Below are 11,893 nucleotides of genomic sequence, written 5' to 3' on the forward strand. Positions count from 1 at the left end.
CACACACACACACACACACACACACACACACACACACACACACACGACTCCCAATTGTCCTCTGGCTCCTTGTCGTCTTGCGCGCGCGCGCACACACACACACACACGTAGAAAAGCTAACAAGCATGGATGAAATGGTAACCTGGGGCTGGAGAGGCAGCTCAGTGTGTAAGAGCACTTGCTTCTCTCTAGCGACCCTGGGTTTAGTTCCCAGCAGCCACACGGCAGTTCACAACCATCTTTAACTCCAGTTCCAGGAGATACAAAGTCCTGGTCTCTGTAGGCACCAGGCATGTATGTAGTATGCAGACATATATACAAGCAAAACAGTCATATACATAAAGTAAAATAAAAAAGTATAAAAAAATAAACCGTATACAACAAGGAGTAGGAGCAGGAATTGACTGAGCTGTTGATCATATTCCATCCTAACGTACATCTAAGACAATTCCCGGACTTCAGGTATAAACCATCCTGCCCACAGAGAAATCTTGCTGTTTAGTCTAATTCCCCTCTTTCTCCACTTGCTACTCTAAGTAGAGGAACTCAGAAGGGACAAAACCCAATTGTCTTCCCTTCTAGGAGTGTGGTGTCATAGAACTTATAGATGAACCGATGGGGCTCTAGAGATGGGCCGGTTGTTTAGAGCGCTGGCTGCTCTTACAGAGAGTGTGCGCTTGGCTCAAAGCATCTATGGTGAATAACTCACAACAGTTAGTAACTCCACCTCCAGGGAATCTAATGCCCTCTTCTGGTCTCTGTGGGTACCTGTACACATGTGTGTCTACATACATACATACATACACACACACACAACACACACACACACACATCAATAAACCTTAAAAAGAATTGGAAAATGTTTTTGAAAAAGATTAAATGAGGGCTGGAGAGATGGTTCAGTGGCTAAAAGCACTGACTGCTCTTCCAGAGGACTTGTGCTCAATTCCCAGCAAACACATGGTGGCTCACAGCCATCTGTAATGAGATCTGGTGCCCTCTTCTCGTCTGCAGGGAAACATGCAGACAGAACACTGTATTCATAATAAATAAATAAACCTTAAAAAGATTAAATGACTTGAACACTCCTATCCTTAGCGTGTAACCAACTGAGACTAAGCCACACATTCTATGATGCATTCCTAGGGATATTTCCCCAGCAGGAAAACGGGAACAACAAGACACGGACACTGAGATGGTCAAACACAGGAACCGCTCGCTGTGGGCCTCTGGATGGGGCAAACACAACTGTGAACAATAGGTCCTACTTTGGGAAGGTTCATGGGTGTCCTCAGCCGGGTCCGCACGCTCTTCATCAGCATGCGCTGCTCTGTGGGCAGCAAGTGGTACTTCATGGCCTCGATGAGGTAATCTTTGCACGCACTGCTGTTCTTCACCAGCGCTTCCTCCTCCACCCTCTGCGGGGAGAGAGCAGACAGGCCCTGAGAGGGGAGGAGCTAGTGGGGGGAGCATGCTATGGGAGCACACAGGGGAGAAACAAAGCATCTGTCCTGTCCAGACCAATCTCTGCGCAGGAACCTGGCCTATGGAGGATCATGATAAGAAAAGAAAAAGAGGAAATCTTGGTGAAAGGTGGGACGGGACTTGGGGCTTTGGGGTTTTACCTTGGGATTCACCCCCCATGTTGTCCCAATATAAGTGAATTTGGAGACGCAAAAATTCTGATCTGGGCTCTCAGAAAAAATAGAGAGCATGTTCTTCAACTGGGCGAGACAATACTATTACCTCATGATACTCCCTTCCAACACAGAAGAGTAAATGAAAAGAGACTCAAACTACTTGAAAATAGTCTGCCTATGTCAGTTTTTATTATTTATTTGTTTGTTTGTTTGTTCCCCTGGCAATGCTCAACCTCAGTATTGAGCTTTCTGTTCTTTTTTTTCTTTTAAATTTCCCACAGCATCCAGATATCATACAGACCATGTTAAATAACAAAACCTTAAGATGCTAAAGCTTGATTTGCTAATCAAAAATGTCTCTTTATAAATGGTCTCAACTATAGAAATGATGCTGAGATGTTCCTGAAAGACTGTTAATAAGCAACCAAGAGCAAATTTAAAATACTTCAGGGATGACTAAGAATCACTCGCTCCTGCTTACTTCAAACAGTCTGCTTCTCTTCAGCTCAGAAATAAAGAAACCAAAGATATGTCCCTGTGAAACTATGAAGAGGAATTAAATAGCTGTTGGTCCAGTCTCACAGCTGGATCACTCCCGCTGGGCAGTGTCTATCAAAGGGCGAACAGTAAGGAGACGTTAGTGCGGGTAGAATTCGGGCACGTTTACTGCATGCACTTGGAGAGTCCCAGATGCCACCTCCAAATGCTCCTCCACACTTTCCCAAGTCAGGAAGAGTGGAACCCTATGTCTAGGAACAGGGATGGGCTCAGAGGGAGCTGCCAAGGTGCCTGGTGCCTAAACTGTCCTCTTTCCCACACTCCAAAGATCTGCAGTCTGAAGCCCTGCCCACAGGGTGGAGGGGCTCGACATGTTAGCAGGCCTGCACACGGCACACGCTGTGCGCACCCCCGTGACTGGGGCGTGCACTCACCTGGACTAGGTACTCCCGTGGAAGTAAGGGAAGCCGGACGTGCTCCATGAGCCGAGCCATGAACTCCTGCCTCACATCCTTATCATGGTTTACCCAGGCTATCACTGCTTCAAATACCTTAAAAGTGTGGAGAGAGAAAGCATGAGTTCTATGCCAGACCATGCAGATACAATATGATGAAACACACACATCTTACATACAGCGCTGCTAACACTAAAAGTCCATGGATGAAAACTTCTGAAATCTTGACTTGCGATACACAAAGACATTCATCCCATTAACTTCTCTTTCTTTCGACGTAATGTCAGCTTAGTAAGTACTTCATTAAGTACCTTTGTATACGCAATAAGCACTTTTCATTTTTGTATTTCCTAAGCCTTTCACCAAGGTCATCATAAATCTTACTGAACCTAAATGGGAGCTGTGAGAAATGATAATACACCAGCTTTCTTCTCTGTGGCTCTAATGACATACTGAAGTTCCTTTAGAACAAAGCATCCAGGATAATAAAGCACAGAGGCACCCCAGTAACAACATGACCAAGGCAACTTATCAAAGAAAACATTTAATCTGGTTCCAGAGGGTTAGGGTTCATGACCCTCATGGCAGGGAGTATGATGGCCGGCCGGCCGGCAGGGCTCTGGAGCAGTCCTGAGAGCTTAGATCCTCACCCACAAGTAGGTGTCACAGAGGGCTAACTGCAGATGTCTTTTGAAACCTCAAAGCCTATCCTCAGTGACACACCTCCTCCAACAAGACCACACCTTTAAATATTCCCCAAATAGCTCCAGCAGCTGGGGACCAAGTATTCAAATCTATGGGGCTGCTCTCGTTCAAGTGACTACACCATACCCTGACTCATGTTCCCCTTTAATGTGGCTGGTTTTACAATCTTTCCTGGTGTGTCTGTGAAGGTGTTCCCAGAGAGAAAAAAACTGGGGACACGGTGAAGCACCCATCTTAAATGCAGGAGGTACCTTTGCATAGATGGGAACCAGATGGAATAGTGGGGGCGGGGAAGGCCAGCAGGGTGCTAGCATCCCCTTTCTGGGCTTCCTAACCACGATGGGCAATTGCACCTCTACTATGCCCTCCAGTCATGAGAGCCTGAACACTCTGAAACCACAAACCAAACAATTTTCTTCTCCTTTATGTTGCTTCTGCCAAGGCTTGTGATCACGGCAACACAAGAGTCACAAAGAAATGCACCTTTATAAACAACTCATGCTAGAAACTGTCTTTAGGTTTACGAACAGATTTTTGACGATACACTATAGATAAGGGTCTACGCAATGGGTGAAACCTCCTTTACCAGAACAGACACATTGAAATGTCGTAACCTGGACATCTTTACAAACAGCGGAGAGAGCAGTACCAAACAACCATTCCTCTGAGAAAACTAAGCTAATAACGAGGCATGCCTTTTCCGTAACTTCCTCCCAGACTGACGGATTCAATTCCTGATCATCTTTAAAAGGTGCAGGAAATGTATGGAGATATGCAAATGGTTACTGGAAACAAAACAGGTTGTTTTGATGCAGCATGAAACTAAAAATAGTGCGCACTCTTAATTATCACCTTTCTCTAATTTATCCTGTCAACAAGGCTTGCTAAATTCTCTGCACCAGGTGCCAGCGATAAAGAAGCGAAGAGCGTCTACACTGTCGATTCTATCCACTTCTGTGCAGTCCCGTCAGCTCCGTGGTGCTGCTTCCAATGTCTTGCATCAGATTCCTCTACTATCACCTCAACACTCTCCTACGTGGTCCACATGGCACAGGAGAGCTCCCGCTCACCATCGCCATGAAAGCTAGTCTCTGCAGCTGCTCCCTCAGTCAGTCTCATCCCCGAGGACTCACCACTGTGCAATAAATATCCTCCCACAACTAATCTAAACCTTCCCTGTGCAACCAACAGAGCATGTACGGTAGAAGCAACTCTGTGACTTCTGAAGGTGGGTGGGTCAGAAGGAGTCAGCCGCTCTCCCTTTGGTTTCTTGAATGGCTTGCTGGGGCAGCCATCTATCCACATAGGAAGTATGGTTACCTGCAGCACTTGTGACACCATTAAAACCGCCAGCAAGTGACAAAAGAGGAAGAGAGAAGGCAGACAGGGATTTGGAGACAGACAGCATAACTCCCCGCCAGCTCTCAAGCCTGACATGTCTATGAAGGAGCATCTCTGGATAGTCACGACTCACAAAACAGAGTGTGAAAAAGAAGGGAAGTCCCAGACTGCTCCAGGAGAATCGGGCCAGGCACTTTTTGCCATCTGACCACTCTGACAGGAGCCTTGGATGCTGTAAAGCAGGAAAAGGCTGCCCACTGCATCCTCCGTGAGGTCTGACCACTCAATTAGACACGTGCTAAGATGGGTACTGAGTGTGCCACTACACGCCAGGGCTCAGTAGGTATCAGCACAAAACCACAGCAGTCCTCGTGATCTTTCTCTAAGGCAGGGCTTATCGTGGCATCCATCTCCTGGTTAAAGCCTGGAAGTAGCTCTTCATCCCACAAGAAAGGTCGTAATACTGCACCCAGCTGACGGCCTTCGTGACGGTCCCCCCACTTCCTTTCCCATTACTCTAACCCCAGCCAGCCTCGAGCAATCATTCACTCACAGCCTTTACATCTGAAGTCTGCTCCCTTGCCCTTATGTGCTTTTCCCATCCCATGCAATTCCCATTTCTCTGAAATGTGCTAGCTCGCTTTGAACGACCTGGATCCTGTATCTGAACCAGGCTGCCGTATACTTCTACAGTGCCCTGCACAGAGACGGGTTTTTCCATTCGTCTATGATTAGAGATGTCAGTCCCATATCCAGAGCCCTGAGGCAGTGAATGGGGGACAGCAGGCACTCCATCCTCATCTATTTGTGAGTAGTGTCACCCTCTCTAAAGTGCTAAGACTGTGTACGTCACAGTTCTGCATATTTTTTCACATTGTAAATCCTAGAGAGAATGCATGCTTTTACCCCAGATGGGATGAATGTCCCAAGAAACAGAATCAGAGCCTCTATGACTTTAAATTCCAAGGACATATACCATTTCTATAAGCTTCTATTTGTTGTGGTGGTGGTGGTTTTACTATTCTTGTTGTTTGGAGACAGGGTCTCCCAACAGCCGGGTAGCCCTGGCTCTCCTGAGTCTACGTTAAACCAGACTGGCTTCAAACTCAAACAGATCGAGAGCCGCCTCTGCCTCCCAAGTGCTGGGATTAAAGGTGTATATCATCATCATGGCCAGCTCCGTAAACTCTTGTCTCCTGCTTCCCACAGGCTAAAAACTGCCCAGAGAAAACAGAGCAGCAGCCCAAGCTTCTCTCTCCAACCACATGAAAGGTTCAGGAACTTGACAAAGGGAACAGTAAATGTGGGGTCAGAAAGAGCAACTGGGAGGGAGGGAGAGAGGGAGGGAGGGAGGAAAAGGGAGGGAAAGGGAGGGAAAGGGAGGGAAAGGGAGGGAAAGGGAGGGAAAGGGAGGGAAAGGGAGGGAAAGGGAGGGAAAGGGAAGGAGGACAGGCAGACAGCAGGCTCACCTATAGGGTTGACATTTAAGTTTCAAACCAGAACTTAAAAGGATAATAGCAGTCAGGGATGTTCACCTTAGAACTACTGGAACCTTCGAGCATTGAGTAAGTTCTTTTAGGGACTGGAGACCTGGCTCCGCAGTTAAGAACATTCCTGTTGCAGAGACCAGACCAGTTCCTAGCACCCAACTTGGGTAAACAACTGCCTATAACTCAAGATCCAGGGGCTCTAACTCCCTGGTCTCCCTTGGTGTACACACACACATACACACACACACACACACACACACACACACACACACACACACACACACTCGACATTGACTATGACTCACATAGACACCCGTACACATAAATAAAAATAATAATAAAACAACTTTAAAGAAAGATCTTTCAACTCACAAGCCTGCAAAACTAATGGATTTTTAATCAAGTGTGTTTGCATCAAGCACTTCTAGAAGCATCTAGCTATAGAAAGATACCCTCGCCCCCAGAGGCACTTGATTCAATTCTTGCTGTAGCACTCACGCACACTTCCTCCAGGTCCCTGGTGATTCTAGTCACAAAGGACCCCACTTTATGAGACAACTGTAACAAAGAAAGGAAGTGCTGGGCTCGGCAAACACATCAGTTGTATCTTCACAAGCATCAGAACCTGACTGCCATCCTCAGAACCCAGGGAAAAACTTTTGGACATGGGGGCAGTTCTCTGTAATCTCAGCAGATGGGGGAGGCCTGGGCTCACTGGCCAGCCAGCTCAGCCTATTGGAGAGTTGCAGACCAGTGAAAGACCCTATCTCAAAAAGAGGAGGTGGATGGACAAGACCGGAGGTTGTCCTCTGTTCTACACACATTTTGTGACACCCCAACCTCCCAAAAGGAAAGTCAGGAGACTAGCCAGCACTACAGAAAGAAAGGGAAGGGAGATAGTGGCAGACAGAAAGGAAAAGCAGGAGAGGCGAGGGGAAGAGAAAAAGTGTCACTTGCCTTCTCTTCTGAGGAAATGGTAAGCTTGTCACTTGAGATTAAGCTGCACACCTGCTCGATGCCGAGGTTGAGAAACTCTTCACTGAGTACGACATCCGCAAAATGTCGCTCTGTTGGAAAGCCAGAAAGAGACCATCAGCATCACACGAGAGTGAAGAGGCCACATCTCTTAACCAGCCAGAGACGAGGAAACGCCACCGCATCTCTTCTGGGCAAGAAGAGGTGTCAAAGGCCTTAGCGGACACTCACTGGTCAGAACATGTTAGGGCTTAACATGGTGCACGCTAAACAGCTACTGCTCACGTAGCTTGGCACTTCCAATGTTTAAGTCTGTAAGTTTGTCTTCACACAAAGCACACAGTAGTATAAAGCCACATCCTTGAATGCAGTCAGTCAAACATTAGAGGGCATGAGACCACTACAGGGGAGAAAACTGCTTGTTTGAGAACAAAAAGCTTTAAACGCTGCGCAATATGAACATCCGGATAGCATTAAAAAATTAGTGTATTAAAATAAAACAAAAATAAGTCTCAATTCTATATAAGTAATTTATTTGGGAAGAAAATGATTAATTTTATATCTCAAGTCCTTCCTGGGAATGTGGTAAAATTGGTAATTCTTAAAATACTCAGACCTTCTCCTTGATTTTCTAAATATGCCTATTTGTGATGGGGGACCAACACAATGACATAACTCTATTAACATAATCAATGATTTAAAAGCTTATAAAGAATGTATCCTATACAAACAGCTTTTTCTACAAGTTCACCTTTCTCTCACACAAAAGGATGAGCTAGAACTCCAAGACTGTGGCCTGCTCTTTGCACTCAAGCACACTGGGTTCAATTCTCAGCTCCACCATGTGCCGGCTGGTAAAATAAGGGTGATTGCATAACCCCCTACACCATGGCTTCCACACATGTAGAGGCTGAGAAAAACACCTTACCTACCACACAAGTGCTGTGTATGAGCAGGCGTTTGGCTTGTCAAGCATGAGGAACTACATGTGGGGGAGGGCTGAGAACTCTAACAGTGCCTGTTAGCCTGCGGCCTCCAAGTCCAGACATCCGCTACAAAGTCTGCATTATGTCCTTATCTGTTTGTCTGTCTGCACAATTACTCATACGCCAACAGTACTTTCAAAAGACGTTTCCAAGTAGAACAAATGCTTCCTTTCAATACATATTTGTAGAAACCCCAAAGATTATTGCCTTCCTCTTTAGAATATTTAAAAACTATAATGTGCATTTCAACAGACCTCTGAATACCTACTCACTTCATAAAACGTAGGCTCTGAACACAATGCGCAACTCTTGGGGTAATTATAACATGATTGGATTTATAAAAATGCAACAGACACATTGCTTTGCAAACTCAGTGTCTGGGTTAGGCAAGAAAAATACCACACTGAAATAAACATGAAAATGGAAGATTGAATTGCTTTTGTAAATGAAAAAACAAAACAAATAACAAATGGGCCCAGAAATTGCCCCACACAAAGGGATTTTTGCAACGATGGTGACACGGGGTAGCAGAGGTGATCTTTACAGAGGAAGCCAGGACAAGCAGCCATCTGTACACTAAGAAAACCTAGATAAAGACCTTGTGTGTTTCACAAAAATTAACGCAAAGCAGGAGAAACACCTAGCGGATCCCAACATTGATGAGTTTCCTTACTGCACAGGAAGAAGATGATGAAAGAAACAATTAGCAAGTTGGACTTCATTAAAACTAAATCTCTGGCCCCAAACAACCGTGTTACAAAATAAAAAAGATAATTCATAACCCTCAAGAAAAATTTCTTATAAAAAATTTATCTTACAAAAGACCATTATGTAAAACATAGAAATCTCAAAATTCAACAAGAAAACACTCCTATTTTCCAAGTGGGAAACAGATCTAAACAGATACATCAAAGATTATGTAAAGGTGAAAAAACAGGTACATCAAAAGATGCCATCACCATATACAGCAGCCTCATGCCACCCAAGAGCTACACAGTGAGACCCTGTCTCCAAACAAACAAATAAAATACTCTAAACACTGACAATATCAAATACTGGCAAAGATACATGGTAACAGAAACTCTCATTGCCTTGAGAAAGGGAAAGGAAAAACAAAAGCAAAAACTAACTTGGGGACAGCAAGTAACCTTGGCCACAGAAGTCTCTCCTTGAGCTCCAGAAACCACGTCTGTGACAGCAGAACACCAAGTCAAGATGGGATGTGGAGGCGGGAGAGTCACCCAAAAGCTCATGGGCCAGCCAGCCTGGAGTAAGCATCAAGCAGAAAAAAGATGCCTTGCCTCAAAAACAGGGTGGAAGGAGAAAACTGACTCCCCAAATTGACTGACCTCTGACCTCCACATGTGCCCCAACACTGTAATACAATGACACTACAAACTTTAAAAAGCCCCCACACAATGATTTACAGCAGCTGAATAAACATCCACTGTGTCTATGAGGCCCATTGTCACGACCATCTGTGGATGGACATCCAGGCAGATGACTCCGCCTCCTGGCTGCTGTGAACAGAGCAGCAATGAAGACACGAGCAGTCTCTGTAAGACGTGAAGTCCTCTAAGACTACGCCCAGGGTTGATACAGCTGGGCCATGTGGGAGATCTAGTTTTGGCTTGAGAAACCCCTATATTGATTTGCTTAGGGGCTGCACCAGTACACACTCCTACCAACCGTGAGTCAGGGTTCCTTTGCTTAGGGGCTGCACCAATACACACTCCTACCAACAGTGAGTAAGGGTTCCTTTGCCCTACACCTTTATATTTAGTCATTAAAATGAAATTATGAAAGTTGAAGGAAAAACTCTATTAAAGACAATTACCCAGAATTGAAAGACAAATACTGCGTGTTCTCTCTCATATGCAGATCTGATCATATATCAATCTGTTGATTTCATTGGTTAAGGAATAAAGAAACTGCCTAGGCCCCTTGATAGGCCAACCCTTAGGTGGGTGGAGTAAACAGAACAGAGGGCTGGGAGAAAGAAGCTGAGCCAGAGAGTCACCATGATTGTCCCACTCCAGGCAGATGCAGGTTAAGATCATTCCTGGTAAGCCGGCTCGTGGGCTACATAGAATAATAGAAATGGGTTAGATCAATATGTAAGAGCTAGCCAATAAGAGGCTGGAACTAATGGGTCAGGCAGTGTTTAAAAGAATACAGTTTCCGTGTAATTATTTCGGGGCATAAGCTAAGCTAGCCATGTGGGCGGCCGGGTGCCGGGGACGCAGCCCTGCCGCTCCTACTTCAACACAGATCCTTGCTTCAATGTTTACATATTTATATCTATACAGGAATAAGGACCAAGACACTAGGAAAGGACCCAGGAGATGGGGGGAGGGCAGAAAGGGAGAGGAATTAAACACATGAGATATGAAAGTAGAAGGGATGGGTACACTGGAGGGAGAAAGATACAAGCATGGAGGGGGAAGAGAAACAGTACCCAGTATTGGAGGGAGTTAAGCAAAATAAGATGTTATGAAAATGACACAAGAAAATGGGCTACTTTGTACAGTAATTAACAATTTTAAACTTAAAAACAGATTTGTCGCAGTTATAAATGTCTATCAGACAATATGGAGTCATTTATATCATATTTAACCAAAACAAAGTCAAAGTTGCCCAGAGAGAAACCACTGAAACTCTGTATGTCTTCCCCAGACTCAAGCCCAGTTCAAAACTACAAGACCAGGGCTGAACTCCAAAGTCCTCTTACCTAGAAACCATGGCAGCCTGCCAATCAGAACAGGGCAGATCTTGCAAAATGTTGGCCCCATGCCAAACCACTTATACAACATCTTTGTTTCCTAATAAAACCCCGATATGGGAGATGGAGACAGAACTGTCAGTAAAGTGCTTGGACCTGAGTTCAATCCCCAGAAGCCAGTTATGGGGGGAAAGGAAGTCAGGTACGGTGGTGTGCGGCGGGATTCAGGAGGTAGCAAAATGGAGGAAAGAGGATCTCTAGGGCTCCTGAAGAATGACAGCTGAGGCTCCACGTGCATGGTATAGATGCGTGTGCACACGCGTATATACACACACACACACACACACACGTGATGTGGGAGTGTCATATATCAATCTGTTGATTTCATTGGTTAAGTAATAAAGAAACTGCTTGGCCCTGATAGGTAAAAACATAGGTGGGTAGAGTAAACAGAACGGAATGCTGGGAGGAAGAGAAAGTGAGCTCAGAGGCCATGCTTCCCTCTCCCAGGCAGACACGATCGATGAAGCTCCGACCCAGGATGGATGTAGGCTAGAATCTTCCCGACGAGCAAAAATCAAATTAAAGTAAATCTTGTAGATGAGAATTTTACAGAATTAAGAGGAGAAATAGCAGGACCTCCAGACACACCATATGAAGGTGGACGATATCAGCTAGAGATAAAAATACCAGAAACATATCCATTTAATTCTCCTAAGGTCCAGTTTGTCACTAAAATATGGCATCCTAATATTAGTTCCATCACAGGGGCTATTTGTTTGGATATCCTGAAAGATCAATATTCTAGGGGATCCAGAGCCCTCTTCTGACCTTGATGGACACCACGCGTTTAGGTGCATATACATACATGAAGAAAAAATACTCATACATATAAAATCTAAAATATTTGTTTAAGAAGAAAACAAATCAAGGTCAGCCTGGTCTAGAAGAGCTAGTTCCAGGACAGGAACCAAAAAGCTATGGAGAAACCGTGACTCGAAAATCCAAAAGGAGAGAAGAAGAAGAAGAAGAGGAAGAGGAAGAGGAAGAGGAAGAGGAAGAGGAAGAGGAAGAGGAAGAA

The 11,893-nt window shown here is 45.1% G+C and overlaps 1 protein-coding gene across 1 annotated transcript in view; it reads right to left on the reverse strand.

The window, feature by feature from the left end:
* Klhl2 (kelch like family member 2) overlaps window positions 1-11,893 on the reverse strand; it is a 117,875-nt gene that overhangs the window by 18,113 nt on the left and 87,869 nt on the right. The window contains exons 6-8 of the mRNA XM_005367748.3: window positions 7,087-7,196; window positions 2,573-2,689; window positions 1,269-1,418 (exon numbers count right to left, since the gene is read on the reverse strand). Coding sequence (XP_005367805.1) covers window positions 1,269-1,418; window positions 2,573-2,689; window positions 7,087-7,196 — 377 coding nt within the window. The remainder of the gene's footprint in view (window positions 1-1,268; window positions 1,419-2,572; window positions 2,690-7,086; window positions 7,197-11,893) is intronic.

The sequence above is a fragment of the Microtus ochrogaster genome, unplaced genomic scaffold (assembly GCF_000317375.1).
Source record: "Microtus ochrogaster isolate Prairie Vole_2 unplaced genomic scaffold, MicOch1.0 UNK23, whole genome shotgun sequence".
Taxonomy (NCBI): Eukaryota; Metazoa; Chordata; class Mammalia; order Rodentia; family Cricetidae; genus Microtus; species Microtus ochrogaster.